The following is a 22,707-nucleotide window of genomic DNA, read 5'->3' on the forward strand; positions in this document are numbered from 1 at the left end:
CTCTCCTCTAGTTCTCAACTACAAAGCCCAAGAGCAGACTTGATCTGGACTACTGAGAAGGAACCAGAGCCTTGGGAGGCCAGAGAGCTCAGAACAAAACAAGATGAATGTGTTCAGACCACTGGATATCTGTCAGAGCAGCTGTTGTACTTCACAGGGCCCTATTCAGGACTTTTCCATCTGAGGTTTACAGATTCAAAATAGGAAGGAAACAAATTAGCTCTGTTCCGAAAGTGAGCTGTTTTGATGTCTACATAGGCAGAATCCTCCCTTTTAACCAAAAGAGAACCTCAAATATGACTGATTTGAAACATTTTACATCAGTATGGTCACTCAAAGTGCACACAAGTAGCTCTCCTTACTTGAAGTGCAAAAGATACTTGATTAACCGTAGAATTTGTGGTTGGCATGTTGTTAATGACAATGCGGTAAAGCAAAACAAGCACACATACATACAGGACCTAAATTACATTTTCTATTAACACCTTTTAGAACTGAATAAAAACATTTCCCTCAAAGTATCTGCAAGGCATTCTGGCATTGTGTGAAACAAAGATGTTTTTGCCAAATAGAGGTGTCTTAGAAGCAATCAAAGTTTTAAAAACTAAATGTTTATACTTTTGCATTTATAGGGCCTAAAAATGCCACCTAGATAGACAGCACGCTAGATTTTGGAACACAGCAACAATGTCTGGTTTAAGGATGTTTTTTACAGTGTTAAGCTGCTGGAGAACATTTCAATCTCTGATGGAGATGTGATGACCCATGCTGAGCCAGGCTAATGGGTGGAGACTGTTTGCTAATAGTGTTGTTTACTCTGCACTTCCAAATGTCACCAGGCACTCCTGCAAAAGGCAATAGCAAGGCGTTGACGTCATAATGAGGGACAAAAATTGATAAATGTCGATTAGGAAGCATTGACCTACAGCTTTAGGTCTGGGTGACAGATATGAGCCGTCAATTATAATTTTATTTCTGCTTGTCACTCTTCTATTCTCTGAGGAAGCAACGTATTCAGAAATGGCACAGCATATTTTAAGAACAAAGACTGGCAAAATGTATGACATGCATTTTAGAAAACTTTACTACAGAAAAATATTATTAAATGAATAAGCATAAGAGAGAGAGAGCGCATATATATATACAACACATAGATGTTTTACGAGCTAAGAAGTTGAGCACTTTTAGAGTTTCATCCCTCTATCTGACGTGAGCATAAGTATTGAACAGTTGCCTCACAGGTCTTTCTAAGTGATCAGCTGTGTCCTGTTGCATTAATTCTTCAGATATTAAAAGCAGGGAATGTGTTGTATCAGTTATGACAGTTGTGGTGCTAAATGTTTTTTGTGAAAACTTAGATTTTTTCAGGACTCTAATGAACAAAGTAAATGTATTTACTGTCACTTTTGATCAACAGTGTTTTATATCTTCATGTCATCAAAATAATACCTTTTATTTATAAAGTGCTTTTCTCCTACCCAAAGCACTAGACACACTTTAGTCTTCCATTACTATATTCTATTAGTAAACATAACTTTTGACTTTAAAATGTTCTGTCCTCCACTTTTCCCTCTTTTTATTTTAGTATTCCTTTTAGCTATGCAGTTTTTAGAACTGGCATTGCATCCACCTTGCCTCCCTGTACCCAAAGCTCAATGCCCCTGCCTGTGCAGTACTGTGCCTGATGGGCAGCACTGCTCTCTCTCTCTCTGCATGTGTGTGTCTGCCTGGCACGCTGTCTTTAGCCGGTGTCAGTGGTGATGGGAACCAGCAGCATGTGGTCCAGCTCCTGTGTGACTGTGACTGGCCTGTGGCTCTACTCTCTCCGCCCCACATTGCTCATTCCTCGGGGCTATTCTCCATCTCCCAGCATCCCCTTCACCTGCCATGCATATCAATCACTGTAATGGGGGTGCTTTCAGACGAAAAAACACTCGGCTAAACTAAACTGGGTCAGTATCCTTTCATTGGTGACGCAGTTGAGGGGAGGGGCGGAAGGAAACGGGAAAACAGTCGAGAGAGACAGAGAGATAAATATGTAGATGGAGACATGGACAGATATATATATATATATATATATATATATATATATATATATATATATATATATATATATATATATATATACAGTAGAGAGAGAGAGAGAGAGAGAGAGAGAGAGAGAGAGAGAAAGAGAGATGTACAGGACACATAGTCCTAGAACAGTGAGGTCTGAGCAGCTGCTGGGCCTCTCACTTCCATTAAGTGAAAAGAGGGCAGAGGGTCAATATAACAAGCGGCAGCACGAGTCATTAACCTGGATAGCTAAAAGCCACATCACAGATACAACGCTTAAATATCTAGTCCTCTCAGAGTTGACACATATCTACTCAGAACAGACTCCAAACATTAGTTTGTACTAAAATAAATAAGATGAACATAATAAACAGAAGCTAAAGAGACTAAGCTGTTTACTACTATTCATGTTTAGGAACATGTCAACGCAATTTAATTTTAATTTTTTGCTATTGGCGGCAGAATAAAAAAAAAATCTAATGGGCACAAAAAAATCGCCAGCCATGAAATTATATTTTAGACCGTTTTGGCCATTTTGAAAAAGGCATTATTAACTATATAGTGTTCAGCTTTACAGAAAATTATTGGATGTACAGTATGTAAAGAAGGTCATCGTGTCACTCAAAGCGAGATATGCGTATATGACTCAAAAACACACAAAAAAATTATACTTGACAAAAAGTTGTGAAATTGTGATTTTTGTTCTGCACATTAACATGTCAAGGGTGTAATCTAAGGAATTTTCTACATTTGTCATCAAGGCTGCATTTATTTGATGAAAAATACAGTGGAAACAGCAATAACGAAGTATGAAAATATAAAATAACTCTTTTGTATTTTAATACATTAATAAAACATAATTTATTCCTGTGAAGGAAAACCTGAATTTTCAGCATCATTGCTCCAGTCTAGTGTCACATGATCCTCCAGAAATCATTATAATCTGATTTAGAGCTCAAGTAACATTTCTTATTCTTTTTACCAGTGTTGAAAACCGTTATATACTTACTTACTTACTTAGTAAGTAATATTGTCACTTTTGAGCAATTTAATTTATCCTTGATGAATATATATATATATATATATATATATATATATATATATATATATATATATATACATACTTATATTATATATAAGTATATATACATATATATACTTATATTATATTATACTTTTTAAACAGTAGCTTTTTTTTTTTAGTTTTTATTTTATCACCATTTCCCACACCTACCTTGACGCCTCACACTTTAATAACCACTGCTTTATTAAGATTAATATTCATAAACAAAGAAAAACAATAACATTGCTGTGCATCAGTGCTTTTAAACTATACCTGGGAGAAATCCCAAGCTAGACAAACCCTGACGCATAATGCATACCATGATATATTAAACACCTGGTCCACCATCTGCTTCCCTCCGATACCCTCACACTATGGAGGCAAGTTCACATCGAATGTATAAGCAACAGCGCAGACGGTCACAATGTTATGCCCCCACCTTTAAGAAATCTTTACAACAAAATAATTACCCAAGAACACACATAGTTTCTGATCTTTCTTTAGCTGCAGCATCTAGCATATGTGGAACAGACGGGCTACTGACCTTCTAGAGAGCAACCAAACACTTCAAACAATGTGCGACAACAATATTCTCGTTGTATGGCAGCATATGATATGCATAAGACAAATTTCACAGAGGTCTCAGTCGGCTAGACCCCATCCCGAGCAGATGCTGAGGGGTGAAGTGTGGTGTGTAAAGGTAAATATAGCACTCACCGGTTCTTTAGCTTTCTGCGCTAACACTGCAAAGGTGGACAGCTTGCTGCACAGACATTTGGTGTGGGAGACTGCCGGCGATGGGAATGTTTGGCAGCTCTCTGCGTCCCAGTTTTCTTCACCAGGCTCTCTGTTGATAGGGTATAACGACAACACACACAAACACACACAGAAAAAAAGAATGAATTAATTGGGTCATTCCATGAGAGAGAACAGGAGAAACCATAGTGAGTTGTATGGTGCCATGAGAACAAGTCAATGACAACCCCACTCCAAAAGCTCTCAGCCACAACGGCCCTCAAGTCCACTGGCCTTGCTTTTATAATGGGCCGTCCTCTCTATTCATGTAGTCTTTCTGCAAACATCTGCTTGTCATAAACACTTTCAAGGTTTCATGGCTGTCATATGTGCCTTCCATCATCCTCTTACTGAAAGTGTTCTCAATATGTCCTCAAAATGTCTAAAAGAAGCACTCCAATTCCCATTGCTTACATTTTACACGTTATTTCTGCCTGTATCTGAACTGTAATTATAATCATGTGATTGTTAAATCCTTATTTCATTTATCCATTAACAAGTCATCTTTAGTATGCCTATATTTACACTACCATTCAAAAGTTTGGGGTCAATAAGTTATTACTTTTATTAAAGAAGGACACTCAAGGCAAGAGTGACGGTAAATACATTTATAATGTTATAAAATATTCCTATTTCAAATAAATGCTGTTCTATTCATCAGAGAATCCTAAATAAAATGTACCAAAGCTATTAAGCAGCAAATCAGCAAATTTGAATGATTTCTGAAGAATCATCTGACACTGAAGAATGGAGTAATGGCTGCAAAAATTCTACTTTTCCAGTACTAAATCAAACTACATTTCAAAATATATTACAATAGAAAACAGCTATTTAAAACTGTAATAATATTTTACAATGCTTTTACTGTATTTCTCTTAAAATAAATGTTTTCTTCTTTCAAAAACATTTAATAATTTTACCCACCCCAAACATTTAAACAGTAGTGTATATATGCACATATTTATGTCATCTGTTTCAAATGCTTTATTTATTTATTGATTTTGTACGTACAAGCTGTGTGACCAAGCAACATGACCATGTGAACTTAACATACTCCAGCATACGCACATCTCAAGTTCAGAGAATAAATAATGGGAATGGAGGAGGGGGAGTTTTAAAACATTTGATAAATGTAAACTGTAAAGCTTCATGTTGATCCTCAGATTAAACTCACTGCTGAGGCCAGATGGTCGGAGTAAGAGGAACTTCTAATTATGAATTCAGCAAATAGTGTATAACAAAAAGCACTACTGATTAATTATGAGTAACATTCTGTTTCCACGGCTGACAATTCAAGTTCAAAGACTAGTCAAGTCAGATAAAGCTGTACATAACTGGTCAAGTGTTGGGTAATTTTTCCAGCACTAAGGGTAGTGCTGTGCTCAAAAAATGGTCCATGAATCATTACCATTGTGCCCTTGAGCAAGACACCTACTGTACTTAAGTCAACATAAAATCAAAATTCTGAAATTTCTTGTGAGCAATTCATCACTTTATGTTATTCCACAGGAGAAAACACTTTAGCAAATGCCAATTCGTCACGCTGACTTTACAAAGTTACAATGAACGAATCTTTCAAATGAACAATGAATTCAAGTACAATCTGCACTAATTTGTAGAAGGTTACGTAAGGATAAATGAGTGGGACTTACATACCATTTGTCTTTGTCTTTAGTATTCCTTTTACTCACTTACACACTTTACTGCACTGCACAGCACACGGACACTTTATCACTGACATACACTTTACTTTTTATAGAATCTATATAGAATCATATTCTATTTTTTATTCCTCATATCTATTTTTATTCTCATATCTATTTGTTATTTTATTTTATTGCTAGTTTATTTCTGTATATATGTTTACTGTACTTTTTCTATTTGTATTTTTGTAACTTGAGGTTTTTCTTAATTTTGTTGGACAATTTGTTGGACAGTCGTACAATACATTTCACTACATGTCGTACTACGTATGTATATGTATGTGACAAATAAAATTTGAATTTGAATTTGAATTTTGAATAAGTGAATTTCATCTACTTCCAAGCAATGATTTGTACTGTAAGCAGTAATAGCCTTTTCAGTTCACTGAGGTCTCTCTTTTGTATTTGACCCCTTTGAAGACTTTCAAATTCTGACTATAGTATATCCAAATAGCCTTACTGAATCTAAATGAGCTTGGCTAGGACAATACCATTATATATCAATACACACTGATGTTGCCAACACATCTGAAAGATACTTGAGGACACAGAGTGAGTGTCTGGAGGAAAGGTGCACAATCCAAATGGTCCTAAAAATTAGATGGGCTTTATATTAAGAGTACAGTTTAAAGCAACCTGTCAGATGTGTGTACAATTTGAGACCAGTTTTCTTCAGCGCATAATTTACATTTTTATGGTTGTATCCTTATTTGTAAATTCACACGAGTAATTCTATTTTGCACAAAGGGTCTGTTAAACTTCACGGACTTCAATGAATGAGCGCAGATTTGCATTTGCACATTAAACAGACAGAGCACAGTAGAATGGATAGCGCAATAATTCTGACTGAAATATATATTTTACTAACATATTTTGTATCCAATAGTGGAAGTATTTAAAATCTCTATAAACTACAGTACAACGAGCCAGCTGCAGCAGTATAGACTTTTTGAAGTTAAAGACAAAGCCATAGTTTCTTTGGCTGCAGAATGTGATGCATTGAAAGTAAAGTTTTCACCCAAAGTAAAGAAAAAAAGAAGCTATTTGTTTTTTTCTCCCCGCTGTATGAAAACATACCAAACCAAGGGTATGTATCGAAACAGTCATTTTTATGTACCATTACATTACTAGTAAACATAGAGGAGGTGGAACATTATTAAAATGCATGTATTTTTATCCTGGTACTTTTATTTTATGAAGTAAAAGAAGCAGGTATTTTAAATGAATATCTTAAATTCTGAGTTTATGAGTCTGTAAAGTCTACTCAAGTGGCCAAAAATAGATATAAAACCCAACGTCAACTTATAATTACAAGAATAAATAAATTAGGACAGGAATTCCCAAGATTAATTAAAAAAAGGTCTGTATAAATAAATAGTTCTTTCCTGTAATTACTCATGACTTTATTCATTACTATTTTATGTTCCCTGAAGGTCAAAACTGTTTAATCAAACATTTTAGGACAAATTCACTAAATAGTTGGATCACTTCTGTGTGCAATATTTCTGTTTAAAACTCTGCATCTTATTTACTACCAATCCAGATTTCAATGTCATTTTTTTCAATGCAAATTTTCTATGCAAATTAGGCTTGATTTAGATTGAGCTATATTCACTTTTAATTTGCCTGGCACAATTAACACTATGCTATTCCCGCTTGTAGAATTTTGCTTAAAAGAGGCGTTTGTGTACATTTTCTAGCCGTCATGCCAGCAGTGATTCATCAAATGATGATCAAATGATGGAGAGGCATGTTATAATCAGGCATTTATCCAGGCTTGTGATTTAGATGGCAGTTTCAATATTTTAAAGTGTCAATTCTGGCTTCTAGATCACAGTGCAGTGATGATGGACAGGTCTAGTAAATTATGCCAGATTGCAGTAGTCTGCTGCATGCTTCACAATCTAGTCTCACAACTGCATGGCGGGAATTGCACCATGCAAATTTCATTGGGCTTAGACTAATCAATAAGAAAACAATGTTTTAAGTGTGAGCAATGCATGCCTAAAATCTCAATGAAACCTATGCAAACCCAGTACAAGAGCACATCTGTATTGCCTACATTTTCCTCTCTCTCTCTCTCTCTCTCTCTCTCTCTCTCTTTCTCTCTCATAAACATGCATCATTCTTTTCTTCAAGACATATGCTCCCACAGCTAGTGCTCAATAAATAAAAACCTACCTAATGCAATGTAAGTGCAATCTTTCTCTAGCCTTGATCTGCAGATTGACACTTCAGAGGGAACTGATCTGAGGCGACTCCCAGTCAAAGTCTCTCTGACGCCAACAGAAACAAAGATGAGCCGACAGACATGTGAATGGAATTATGGGTATTTCTAGTTAGGCTAGGATCAAGCACAGAGCATCAGGTGCAAACCTCCTGGGGATATTAATCAACAGCAGGTGAACAGGAGCAGGTGAGATAAGAGATACGGGGCTTTGTGAAAGATCATCCAAAACATTGTTTGGCAGGCAAGACAGATACTTTGCTTAGATCAGAAAGCATCCAATTACTGAGCTCTCAGAATGAGACAGGTACGCTGTCCGGACAACATCATTTACCACCCTTCGGGACATTATCTTTTATACAAGATTATACCTGCTGGAAAGATGCTGTTTTGAATGTTGGTTGCCAGTATGGAATAATGGCACTTTAGTATCCACATTAGGCTTTCTAATTTAATTTGAAGTACTAGGCCTATGTAAATACCATACTATATAAATATGTTAACCAATTCAGTACCATGGGGAACTATTTATGTAAATTACTGATAGTTTTTGCCTTAATCCACACAAAATGTCATACAGTATCAACAAATCCACACAAATGTCATACAGTATCAACAAATATCAATATCAGTATATATATATATATATATATATATATATATATATATATATATATATATATATATATATATATATGTCATGAATCTGGTCTATGAACTTCCATTAACTCACAACCAGAGGTCACTCGCTCACCACATGGACTCTTGCACCACACTAACTGTTGCACGCTACCTCAGACTACAATTCCCATCATCCATTGCACTGACGACACACAGCTGATTGCACTGATCAGTACTAACTACATAAACCATGGACTTCCTCTTCCTCTCTGCCGAGTATTGTATTGCGTTTATCACTCCCCTAGTGTTAGCTGCCTTACCGAGCCATTCTGTGTTTTTCTGTTTAGTTCCAGTATTGTTCTGCATTTATAACTCTCCTAGTTTTAGCTGAGATACGAAACCCTCTTTGTTGTCATAGTCTTGCCTTGTGTGTTTTTCTAGTGTTTTGATTCTTGCCCGTGTTTCCTGGATTTACCCTTTGCCTTGCCGTTTGGACTCTGTTTGCATCTCTCTTGGACTACTGCTCGTATACCTGGATTATCTCTCTGCCTTGCCCTGTTGGATATTGTTCGCCAATCATCGACTCTCGCTAGCCCTAGGATTGCTCTGTGTCTTGCCCGTACCATACTTGTTTGCCATTGTTTGACCCTGCCTGTGTATTGATTATGTTTATAAATAAAAGCTTGCACTTGGATCCGCACGTCTCACGTCTTGTTCACCCCGTTACAATATATATATATTTGGAAAGACTTTAAAAGTACAGTCATATTAGAAAACTTTGTGTGAAATTTTGTAGGCAAAAAGCAGCTTTCTGTTGGTCAACATGGCAAATTCGCAAAAGCAACTTGAACCTGATGCAAAATCTGTGTGGGGAACTTTTTCGTCCTCACAAGAAATTCCAGATTGCATGGATTCCTATTAAAATGACTTAATAAATTCACCAAACAGTGGTAAATGTGACAGCACCTTAAGGTTTGTGTCTGCACATACTGTATATTTTAAAAAATACAAATAAACAGCACTGAGAATTATACAGTAAAAAGTTGGACTTTCCTTAGTCAACCTTATATCAACACCATGGGGCTTTAGACTCTGAGATCATCAATGAACCACGACTTCACCAAAAAGATCATGCCGGTACCTTGAACCAAATTTCAGCAGGGCTAATTCCAGAAAATAAATAAATAAATAATAATAAAAAATGCTATAAAAATTTCAAAAATCCAACACAGTTCTATTCACAATTAAATACCCACTCAAGTGTAACCTCCATAACCATTCCTATGCTTCAAATAGCATCGAAAAAAAACATGGGCACCCTGTGTACACACCCACCCTCTTTACAATATCAGCCAGCATGGTAAACAAACTCTGTGAACCTTTTCATTTCTCCCTATGGCTTGATGTTTTTCTCTCAGTAGCTTAGGCATTTTCCCTCTTACGCTGCCACTCTGCCGTACACACAAAAGCAAATATACATGCTGAAAGCAAGGGCAAAGAGGGTAACATATGGAGAATGAAATGCCACAGCAGTCATTTTTCACCCTTTGGTATGTGAGTGCGGCTCCATTATTTAATTAGCACATGCTGTGATAGGTTTAATGAACCAGCAGTGCGCTCCCTTCCTCATCAATGGCCCGGCCCATGTTTGTGTTTAGGTCTCTGATTAAATGACCAGATCTTCTGTGACGGTAGACTGGGGGGATCAGATTACAGAACAGACCAAATTGACTTTGTCCCCTTTTGTTTTTAATATCCACAACAAAATGAGCTGCCTCAAACCACAGGATGAAAACATGAGATAAATGCTGGTAAAAGAGATCAAGCTGTGGTGGATTACAGCAGCTGTCGTCTTGACAAAGGGTGGAAGTTAAGTTGGACTCGCGTCTACCGTGAAGGCTGAAAATACGCCTTAAACAAACAAATTAAACATGGATTCTGACAGCTAATCCATGTGAGGAACACTTTTATTTCGGGAAGGCAATTAATTCTAATCTGGTTATAGGCACCTGCGTTATGAGCTAAATATGCCCTATATGATTACAGTGAAAGGGTGTTCAGAGAAGAATTACGGGAGTGTTCAAAATTAATGCAGAGTATAAAATGCTGAAAACAGGGGGGAAAAAAAACAGTGAGAAAGAAAAATGAGAACGTGATCTGAAAGGGAGGAAGCGAGAGAGAAAAAGACTGATAATTAGCTCTGGTAGTATAAAGGAAAGGAAATATTACATGACAAGCGGAATACACTCAATCTGGCATATCCTTTTCACTATACAACAGAAGAATTTTCTGGAACTTAGTACAAGCAAGACCATTCATAACCAATGTTAGTGATATATTTAGGGAAGTTTTGAGAAATTTAGGAAAGAAAAGGAGCTGGTTTGGGGAGCAAGTGTAGTTCAGTCTGATATTCTGGAAAAACAAATGCATGATTTTGAGTGTTATATGGCTTTTATCTGACAGTTCAATAAACAAGAATTTATTACTGAGAAACTTGCACTTCAGACACAATATTGCCAGATCATATTTTTGCACTGCATATGAAAATAGTTACAAAGCCACAACAGCACCAAGCAACACACAGTGGTTATGTTTCATTTCTGAATGCATAGGCATTTTTTGAATGAACTGTTTGATTGAATGATTCAATGACTCACTCATTAAGACAGTTACGTGTGCCGTTCCTGAATGAATCAGCATGTTTGAACGAAATGTCTGAATAGACTAATCCATGACTCACTAAATATCAATTTATGAATGAATCAGCGGTTTTTAACAAAACTGATGAATGATTCAATCTTATAAGCCACTTGTCGCCACCTACTGGCGTAATAATGTAACATTCAGAAATTAGAAACATCTAAATCTAATTAAAAAAAATCTCCACCACTAATAAACACACTGACAGTCTGTCTGGAATACACAACAAAGAGTTCAGCAAAAATACTAATGAATTTCTATTTTTATTTTTTGCACAGTAAGCTTATAATATGTAATTTTGGAGACTTTTGTTGAAGTCCTCTGCTTCTAAGAATTTCCTCCTGAGACTACCAAAGTCTGCAAATAAAAAAGTCAGAGATTTCTCATTCAATTCTTCCAAGATCAAAGCATCTGGACAACGCTATCCACATTGATTTAATAGCCCTATACTTGTACTGCATGTCAAACAAATTCTAATTTGCCCAAAGGATTTTAGGAGAAACATCTGAGACAACATTGAAACTTACACATACCTGCAAAACTAAAACTATCTCTGAGCAATCTTTATTTTTTTTTTCCATCTGGGCATGTTGCCTCAGATCTGAACTACCGCAGAAACTGAAGCATTGAAAGTAAAGTTTTCACCCAAGTATGAATGATTATGTCCTTGTCCTCAGAAGTAGAAACACACACAATGCTTTTGATTCAGTAATGCAATCATTTCGGAATGCATTGAAAGTGCTTGTCATTGGCCTTTCACCTTTGCTTTCCTGACCATAATTGTTAAGCTTCTTTAAAGAGATCAGCCTTCCTCCCGGTGCTCTGATGGGAATGATTCCAGGCAGGTTAGCAACGCGTGCGACTAGCGGCCCTGTGCAACCGGTGTCAGAGCTTCATGAAACAATATCCAAAATGAAATTCTCTGAAGTAATGATCACAGAAGAGTGTTAAGAACATTATTCCTTCATGACCTGAACAAGTATTAGGCGGAGAACTAAAATTAGCCCACAACATCAAACAAATGAAGATGTAGCCTGTTAAACCAGCGCAAGAACTTCACAGTCAACTAAAGCAAGCCACAGAAATCTCAGCAGATCTTACTTCATTGATGTTTTCATCTTTTTTACAAGCCACAGTTTTCATGTGAAGAGTTGTCAAGAGAGAAATCTTGACAATCAGATTTAAGTAAACTGTCAAAGATGTTCTTTATATTTGACATACTAATGTGTTCATTAATATAACACTCACAGGGAGGATGGGAACATGTGATTTACATGATTAAAAACAGACGATGGATGATTGACTTTTACATCATTCAATCCAAAAAAAGCTTTGATATACAAACCATCCCTTCTATTGGACATGGTCATCTCACTACACTACTTTTTAACTGTTGTCATTAGTAAAAAAGCATTAAATATGTATGTACTCACCGCAGTGGTGTAGTCTAACTTCACACAGATGCTATATGTAAGCAGACAGACGCTTTGCTGAGACTCAATCTGCTGGTGTTTCGATTGACACACTAACACTGTCCCCTGCCCTGGGAGCCACTCCCCCAACAAACACACACACACACACATACACAGACTTAACTTCTGCCACACACACTAAACCACCAGAGGAGGTAAGGGGTTATTTCCGCATCAGGTGTTTTGAATCTAAATATAGAATGTTGAATCTTTAGTGACAGACGAACTCAAATATACTTACTCATTGAAGAACAGCATGGAAAGTGTGCACAATGTGTGTGTAATGACATGAGCAGGAAGAAGATTACGTCGGGAGGAACAAATATGAAGAGAGAGAGTGGCCCGATGTAGAGATGTAGGTCTGGCCATGGTAAGACAGATAATGGTGCATGAAGCAGCTCTCGCGGCGAGATGGATTCCACATTATCCCAGTTCAGCTCATTTTAACCATAAGATGCTTATGGCTTACTGTCTCGCTTTATTACAGGAAGGGAGGGACGGATGTAACCAGGGGTCGCACAGGTTGAGATATCACAGTGAGGGGGAAGAACCACATCCACCCTGATATTTCGCTAAGATAAAAATCCCTATAAGCCAAATGGTTCCAGGAATCACTATTAAGTTGCTGTGATTATTTTCTCCCGTGGTGTCATAAAAAACAGAAGCTGTTCAAGCAGCTCATCCACAGTCCATTGAGTTGGAAAAAGTCTGAGTCACGGTCTCGTTAGAGAGAGAGAGAGAGCTCCATGCTTATTTTCAGATAATGAGCGGGTGCACATAGAGTTCAGGAGTCTGTAAACCAGACTCTTGCCCTGAATCATGCCAAAAACATCCCACAATGCCTTCATCCTGCAGTAAACATACACAGTACAGAGGCTTTAAAGTGACCTGAAACAGATCTGGGATACAGTTGTAATGGGTTCTCTGCCATCTGAACAGAAAAATATCTGAATTCTGTGCATGATACACATTTGTATTATATATTTATGCATGGAATGCTTGTAAACATATACATATATATATATATATATATATATATATATATACATATATATATATATATATATATATATATATATATATATAATTATATTGAAAATACATATTGATAAGGAACTGTTTAATACAACATAAATATGTATTATATTATTATTAATATTTCTATCATAACTCTCTGAGGGTTTGGCATGGTAATGTACATGACAATGTTAATGTGTTTGGTCTTGGCGGAATAGTTGTTACACTTACACAGTTCCGAGACTTGCTACTGCCAATACATCCACAACATGCTGCTATGAGCATGTAAGAAATACTGCTGCTGCACAAATAACATATATTAAATAACCTACATATATAGCATACACAAATCACTCTGTAGCAGATCTATAGAGGCGGAGCTGGGAAAGGTGGAGGGTTTCTGAAGCTGGGGAAGGTGGAGGGTTTCATTGGCAGCTGATACAAAAACCAAACAGCTGCGCCATGTGATGACATCATTATGTCAGATTGAGTTAGACCTGGACTGTGCCATCTAGAGTTTCATGAAAGAACTTTGGATATATCCTTCCACTCAACAGGAAAATACACTGAATTGGCAGCCTATTTGTCGTTAACAATAGCTTCTAAATTGTTATATTTCTATAATTACTATAATCTATCTCCATTTAAGTTATTGATAATGGCACCATCGTATCATATCTTACATCATGTCTTATAACTTAAGATATCATCAGTGTACCATAATATTGTAATAGTAGTTTGAACCATTATACATCTTGGTAGATGCTTTACTACAAAAAAACAATAAATAAATAAAAATAATAATTTTAGACTATTACAATGTAACTTCAGTTAATTTCATTTAATTTGAAAGTCATATAGAGCCAGACTCAGTCTTAATGGTCACAATGAAGTTTTAAATCATTCCACATTCCTGTTATTCCAAACAATTTGAATATTCATGGTCAAGTTCCTGATCATTTAACATTGAGATGCTTATGCATTTGCACAAATCTGACATCAACTTTTAATGATCAATCCACTGAAATTGACAAATAAACAGCATGAATTTATCATGCTTATTTTTTATTTATTTCCATTATGATGCCTCTAATTTATTTTAACTGTAGGGTTCACAGCCTTTGCTGCTAAATTTTAATTCATATTAATGACTATCAACTAGATGTCAATGGTTTTATTTATTTCAAACATTTTACATTAAAGGATAATAATGAACAGTAATACAGTTTTAGTTTCAGCATCCCACAGGGTGTTTGTTTCATTTTAAAGCTATTAATTAAGGTTTTATTTTTTATTATAGTTTCAAAGAGATCATATCTATATGTAAAGTCACTGGACTGGGTTATACAGTTTATTTATTCATGCATTTCATTTTATGGAGTTTACATTATAATTTACAGCTTGCAAAGACTGTGAATCCCAGAGTGTGCATTCATTTCATTTCAGAAGTATTAATAAGGGCTTATTGATTGATTGATTGTGAATACACCTGCTGGGAACAATAGAATACATTTAAATATGTGTTAACAAATTAGAGAACGCAATGTAAACAAATATAAATAAATCACTTATTTTACAAACAAATATCCATCCATTTTGCATCGGGGGATAATGGCATAATATCATTCTACAAAAATGTGCTTTTAGGTTGAAATAAACAGCATATTTTGTTGAAAAGATACATTTTGTTGAACTAAACACAAGATCCACTAAGTTCTGTCAGATTGAAGTAAAAAAGGGCCCTGCGTGTGTGTGGCTAGTAGCTGCATGCATTCACACAGCAGTGGAGTGTGGTGGTTTAAGGGTGATGGATGGCAGTGGTGCGGATTAGAAGATGGATTAAAGCATCCATCCCATACCACTCAGAAAAAGGTTGTTGGGATCAACATCCTGTTATTTACCCTGTCACTCCACTCCCTCTGGCATGAACCCTGCCCCAATGAGCAGCATGGGATTCTAGGTCAAAAAGAGAGAGCTTCTAGTGGCAAGGTCGAATTCCCAGGCTCAGCCTCCAAAATCGGGAAAAATGGAATGCTTACTGTGTAATAAATGTGCATGTTACCATACAGGATTACTAAAGCCTGTAGTAAACCAGGGGTTCCAGTAGCTGTGAATGTGTTAATACTCTGTCGCTCCAACAAGGGAAACTGACTGCAGAGGTAATGTTAGGAAACACCAAAGAAGTATGAAGATCTGCACTGTACTGGCCAAAGAAATTAAGCCAGTATCTTAAATTATAAGTCACAAGTCTAAGTTTGGAAGTTAAGTTTCTCATGATCAAAAAAAAAAAAATTATAAATTATTTTAAAGGCTGATCTAAAGGCTTATTCCTATATATATATATATATATATATATATATATATATATATATATATATATATATATATATATATATATACATACATACATACATAGATTATATTATTAGATATAATATTATTATTATTATTATTGTTGAAATGATAGCTAAGCAGCCATAACAAGTCTTTCTGGTGAATCTGATTCACTATAGGCAATCCAGAACTCCATACTGGGCACCAGTATCCAAAACATAACATTATGGTACTTCACATTATGTTGCTTCATAGTTTTGGTGAGTTTACTATTATTCCAAAATGTGTATGATAGAGTATATGTGTCCTAGTGTTGACCATAAGTAAATAATCTAACAACAACCTCACAAGTATCTCATGACCCACATTGTTCTCAGCACACTTGCTTTAGTAAACAATGCATGTACTGACAGGTGATACCATGGGGTATTTGATGCACGGCTGAATGCAAATCTCCGTGTATATGGGCCATTATGATGGACTCAATTTATTTGTGTGCATTTGCTAACTCTAGACTTCACTGCAGAACATTTCTCATTAAAACAGATGTAGGCATTTAGAAGACAGATGGCACGGACATATGGGCATTTAAAACATTGAACTGTAAACACGAAGCCACGGCCAGCATAATGTCCTGCAGTTGCCTGAGCAGAGAGAAACATTTTAAAATAAACAGGTGTAGTGGGCCATTGGGTTGGTGTGGGGTTTTCATGCCAACTCCCAGCGTATTCCTTTAATTTGGCTACGTACTTGCACACACTGACACATACTCACAGATTAAAACAGACACAATGAGTTGATGCGGGGCATGTGCTAACACACACACTCAGTGGGGAGTGAAGCGGATGTTTGTGGAGATGAATCCTGCAAAAAAAATATATATATATGATTTTTCAACTCAAACTGTGCTAATGTCTCAAGAAGAATCCTTAGATGAACAAATAATTACCTCCCTGTCTTATCATCTGTGGGCTGTGATTTCTTCTTTATTAATTTTTTCTTGTGTACAGGCTTTTTTCCCTATTTGGAAGTCATCCAAATAAAGCATAAGCCTACAGCTAATATTGAATGGACGTAAAAAGTTCTATAGTATCAGCTAATATGATAAGAGAATGACCTTGCACTAGTCTACTAGGCTATTAGCATCAAGTCTAGTCCACTTTGCAGGTCATTGTAGCCAAGTATGGCCCACTTCTGACATGGAAGGTGTCATCTTACTGCCAAAAAGTCAACAAACTGCAATACACTTCTTTTATGCGAAAAGTTTTTTTAATGTGAAAAGTTCTTTAATGTGTTTTATTTTTTTACAGTGTGAGAGCTGGCAGTCAGAATTCCCAGAATAATCCAAAAGTAAGATTTCATGTCACCAGGGTTTGCTGTATGATGAGGTTATCAAAGCTATGGGGGAAGTTACAGTGCATTTGGTTATTTTACGTTTACTTATTTAAATTTGGATTCAATTCAAATGCTAATTAGTGCTTAAAGACCCTAAATCTCTCTCTGTGTGAATCCATCTCATTGACTTGACCTGTTTCAGCACCACGGACAGTGACATGCAGTGCTGCAGGGAAATGTGTCTGTGACTGTGTAATGTACTGATTCAAGGCTTAGAATGATGACTGTGGAAATGTGCTTCAGTTTAATGCAACTCCTACGCTGCAAATTAACTGAAATAACCCTGAACGATGGTGATATGTCTTGTCTCTTCTGCTTGCAAATGAGGAAACAGAAGGGCAAAGGGGAAGTTCTATATGAGCAATCTATAATGAGCCTCATTTGGATTAAAGCTGTGTGATTACTAAGATGGGAGAAAAAAATTTAAATAAATAAATATGCATATCACACTGAAATACAAGCATATACACTACTGTGAAATAGTTGACATACTTTTTTTCTGTTTTTGAACATAGAAGTCTCTTACAAAAGTCTCTCATGATGAGTAAGTCTGCATTTATTTGATCAAAAAGTCAGTAAAAACAGAAATACAGTGAAAAATTACAACAGTTTAAAATAACAATCTTTTTTTTTTTTTTTCTTTACGTAATTTGTTCCTTTGATGGCACAGCTGAATTTCCAGCAGCCATTATAACCTTCAGTGTCACATAAATGCTGATTTGGTATTAATCTCTCTGTCTCAAAAAATAAAAATAAAACAAAATCTCACCCCCAAACTTTTGAACAATAATTTTGTCACTGGTTCAACCAGTGGTGTGACTTTGGGGGCGATGCTGTCTGTTTCTCTGACTAATGAAAAAGAGTCAAGAAGACTGGTTTAAAAAGCAACAATATTTTTTTTTTTGCAATTTTGCATAACTGCACACATAAGCTGTAAGCTAAAACCTAGTGTCCTTAGAATACTAACATTATGAATAAAAAGGACAAGATTTTAGCATAGCTTCTGATTTTTTCTGGTCTCTTTCCACATCAGCCTCAGGGATTCAGAGTTCCACACTTTACAAAATGACAGAAGGAAGCCAAGGGATGTGAATAACTGGAGTAAACAAAAGTGCCTTTGTAGGACATATTCTCCTTGCTGCTCTCTGCATGGAGCTGTTTCCAGTTTACCAGTTTACAAACAGATTAAAGAAGCAGACCCTCGTCCCTCAGGAGCCCCTTTAAGCCTTGCAGACCCTATACCTCTGCTACTACCCACATCCTATAGCCTGAGAAGAGGAAAGAGACAGAAAAGAGTGGCTAAGAGTGGAGGAATACTAAAAGAGAACAGAGCGTGCTACACACAAACACGTACAGAACTGTGGTCTTTTCTCTCATTACCCTGGCGTTAACTAGGCGATAAGAAACCACATGAGAGCACAGTTTTTTTCCTCCATGGAAGCAACGACACAATTGTCTCTTAGACGTCTGTCTAGAATCTGTAATTTCCTTCTACTTATGCTTGTTTAGTCCCATAATGCCCCTCTGCAGCCTCAGCAGCACAACCAATTCAAACACAAACAAAAAAAAGAGGGAGAAAAAAAGATTATTACTGTACCTTCCAAGTTTTTCACAACCAAAAAGACAGAAACTTAGTAATTCCCACACACTATAAGAAACTGAGAGGAAGATGTTAAGTTCTATGACACAATAGCTTCGCCAGCTGCTGGTGTTGATGAATGAATGAATGTCGGCCATCAGAGATGTGTCTTCACAGACATTGTGCTGCAGTCTCCATCGATCTCGCTCTGTCTCCTGCTCTCATTTCCTGTGGATTAGAATTTCCCTCTTCACTGTTTCACACAAAGACTGTATCACAGCCCCCCTCGCTGTATAGTAGAGGGGTCTGGGAGCGATTGTAATGGGGAATATTTCTAACACTCAAAATGTTTTCAGTCACACTTAAGTTAGAATGATGACACTTACTCAGCAAATCTGAGTCAGCCGGTAAAGATCAGTGAAGTTCTGTCTCTGCTTGAGAAAGAAAGAAAAATGTGGGAACGGCTCACTTCTTGAGATTTTTTTTTGTTTATCCAAAAACCTTGCATATATTGGATCACTAATATTTTTCTTATGCTGCTTTAAGTTAACATGAATGGCAGATGTTAACACTGTTGATTAAAGAAGATAATTGATTGAAAAGAAATCTGTTTTTTTTTTTTTTTTAGCAGGGATGCAATAAACTGCCAGAAAGGAGGACAAAGACTTTTACCAAAAAAATAAAAATACACTATTCTAAAAGTATATTTCAAATCTTTTCTTGTTAACTACCTACCATGTTAAAATGTTATTTTGAACCATAATAATGTTACATAATATAACTTTTTAATTAAATACTGTAAATAGCCTGGGTAAGCATAAGGCATTTCTTAAAAAAAATAAATAAAAAAATACATTTATTATAAATTTGTGTTTTGGTGTACAAATTCTTACAAACAAATGCATGTTTCAGCCAGTTTTTAGACGTCATAATTTATTTTATCCATTTTACAAATATAAAAAAAAAAAGTTTATCTGGGGGTTGAAAGTTTCATTTTCTGAAAGTTAATAAATATTAAAGAAAGAAAGAAAGAAAGAAAGCAAGAAAGAAAGAAAGAAAGAAAGAAAGAAAGAATACATGCTCTGTTTTGTACTCTATTTGTGGAAAGTACTAGTGTTTTCTATTATTTTACTATTCTTCTTGTTTTATTTTAATTATTATTAAAAAATAATAACTTCTAACACTAACATCTAAAACTAGCTCTATTCAAAATGCTCTATTTACTTTTTATTATTTAAAAAAAATGATATATATATATATATATATATATATATATATATATATACACACATATACATATACATATACATATACATATATATATATATATATATATATATACACACACACATTGCCAAAAGTATTGGGTCACCCCCTTCTAATGAACATGTTTGACTACTTTAGTAATTTCTATGCGTACAAATCTTAATGTTTAAGCATATAATGATATTCTAGGGAATTGTGTGCTTCGAATTTTATAGCAACAGTTTGGACAGAACCCTTTTCTATTCTAACATGACAGTGCCTCTGTGTATAAGGCAAGGTTCAGATGGAAATACAATTTTTAAATACGTGAATTATGTTTCTGTTCTAAAAAGGGGGTGTCCCAACACTTTTGTCCTTATAGTGTCTATACAAGTCACTGGTGTTTGGTAATATATATATATATATATATATATATATAAACATCCTATGTGTACTGTGTTAGGCTAACCGAGACTTGTCACATCACTGATATGTTGCTCTTTTTTTTTTGTCTTGTCCTAATTTGTAAGTTGTTTTGCATAAAAGCATCTGCTAAATATTACATGTAAATGTAATGTAAACTACTCTGATATTAGACATTTAGGACAGAAGTGTGTGTGTGTATGTGTGTGTGTGTGTGTGTGTGTGTGTGTGTGTGTGTGTGTGTGTGTGTGTGTGTGTGTGTGCGTGTGTGTGTGTGTGTGTTTGGGGACACATGCTCCTCATCTCATGTGAAGTGCTAAAAGCTCTGTCCTTTTCATGGGGAGCTACCAAAGGCTTCCTACAGTACTGAAAAGGGCACCATAACCTGCTGGCAATTAACAAGCACCACAGCTGATAAAGAGAGAGACAGAGACAGAAAGAGGGACTGGAAGAAAGACAGAGAGAGAAAGAACAACAAAGAGTAACAGCAATAGAGAAGGAGAGAGAACCAGGTTGATTCAACAGATGAAACAGGACAGGGAACAGGCGAATAAAGGCAAAATCGCCCCAGAGTGAAGAAGAGAACTTCAAGGCCATGGGGAAGAGAAATGGAGGAAAGGAGAGCCAAGGGAGGGAGATCAGGGGGAGGTAAGACAGCTGGAAGGAAAGGTGGCATTAAGATGAAAGAAAGCATGCTGAGACCAGTTGCACTCCAAACGAAGGTCAGGAAGCAAAACACAGCGATGCACGGAGAGGAGAGAAAGAGTAAGAGGGGTAATTAACAGATTGGCAATTACTTTAGCAAATTGTGTGAATATGTGTTTGACTTTGTTAACATATTTTATTACACATCTCTCTGGAATCTCTGGATTCTGATTGGTCAATAGTAACATTCTGCCATCAAATATCTTGTGGAGTGGCCTGTAATCTGTACATTTGACCGTTGTCAATGGCAACTTAATTCCTACACTGTGTTAGTTTGATGTCTCTCATGGCTATTATCAAATAATCCTGAAAAAAGTATCATCTTTTCCACAAAAATATTAAGCAGCACATTTCTTTTCAACATTCATATCCAAGAAGGAATGTTTCTTCAGCACCAAATCAACATATTAATAATGATTTCTGAAGGATCATGTGACACTGAAGACTGGAGTAATGGCTGCTGAAAATTCAGAAGTAATTCAGAAAATTCAGAAAGTAAATGACTTTTAAAAATGTTTAAATATAAAACAGCTATTTTAAATTGTAATAGTACTTCACAATATTTGTAATCAAATAAATACATCTTCAACAAGCACAAGTCTTGAAATCTTTCCAACCCTAAATATATCTATGCTCTGAAAAACCCCATATAATCTGCTCCCACTTTCTTATAACTGCTTAGAGGTGTCAGTCAACCAGACAGAGCTAATAAATGACAAACCATGTTTGCCCCACTAGGCAAATGAGCAAAGACCATTTCTGAACAACATCAATACCCATAAGCCCATGTAACATCAACACTCTCTGTTCACAAACATCAGCAGCACATGTCCTAACGGCATGCAATTTGATCCTCCACATGCAAACAAATTCCACACAGCTTCACTCAAAATAAATGAACTGGTAACAAATATAGTGCGGACTGATTCTGATAGGCCCCTGCATCCCTTCACACATGCCACAGCTGCATGACCGCACTTCTGTGGAAGCATTACTCAGCCACTGTGCACACATTCATATAGTACATCCATTACGTTATCATAATCAAAAGCAATTTGTTGCTTAGCGCCATGCTTTTTTTTTTTTTTTTTTGCCAGCCGTGATTAAAATGGCCCCATGGATGTTTAGATTTGGTTGGAGGGATTAAATGTGATTTAATGTGATTGTACAAGAGTAAAGCCCAGGCAGTTGTGAGCTTTGGAAGAAAGAAAATAAAACATTAAAAATGAAACTCTGGTAAGGTCATTCTGTACATAAAAGATCATTTATGATTATAAGCCATGCACAGTGCAAAGTTCATGCAGGCTTTTTCCCCCTCTCTGTAAGTTCTCCAAGCTCTCAGAGTTGTTTTTGAAGACTTTGCCCTCAAAAAA

At 36.1% G+C, this 22,707-nt stretch overlaps 1 protein-coding gene across 1 annotated transcript in view; it reads right to left on the bottom strand.

The window, feature by feature from the left end:
* adgrb2 (adhesion G protein-coupled receptor B2) overlaps nt 1-22,707 on the bottom strand; it is a gene marked incomplete at its 5' end in the record, with an annotated part of 133,142 nt that overhangs the window by 62,271 nt on the left and 48,164 nt on the right. Inside the window, one exon of the mRNA XM_079442574.1 lies at nt 3,836-3,965. Within this exon, the coding sequence (XP_079298700.1) occupies nt 3,836-3,965 (130 nt within the window). The remainder of the gene's footprint in view (nt 1-3,835; nt 3,966-22,707) is intronic.

Source organism: Barbus barbus (genome assembly GCF_936440315.1).
Source record: "Barbus barbus genome assembly, chromosome: 19".
Classification (NCBI taxonomy): Eukaryota; Metazoa; Chordata; class Actinopteri; order Cypriniformes; family Cyprinidae; genus Barbus; species Barbus barbus.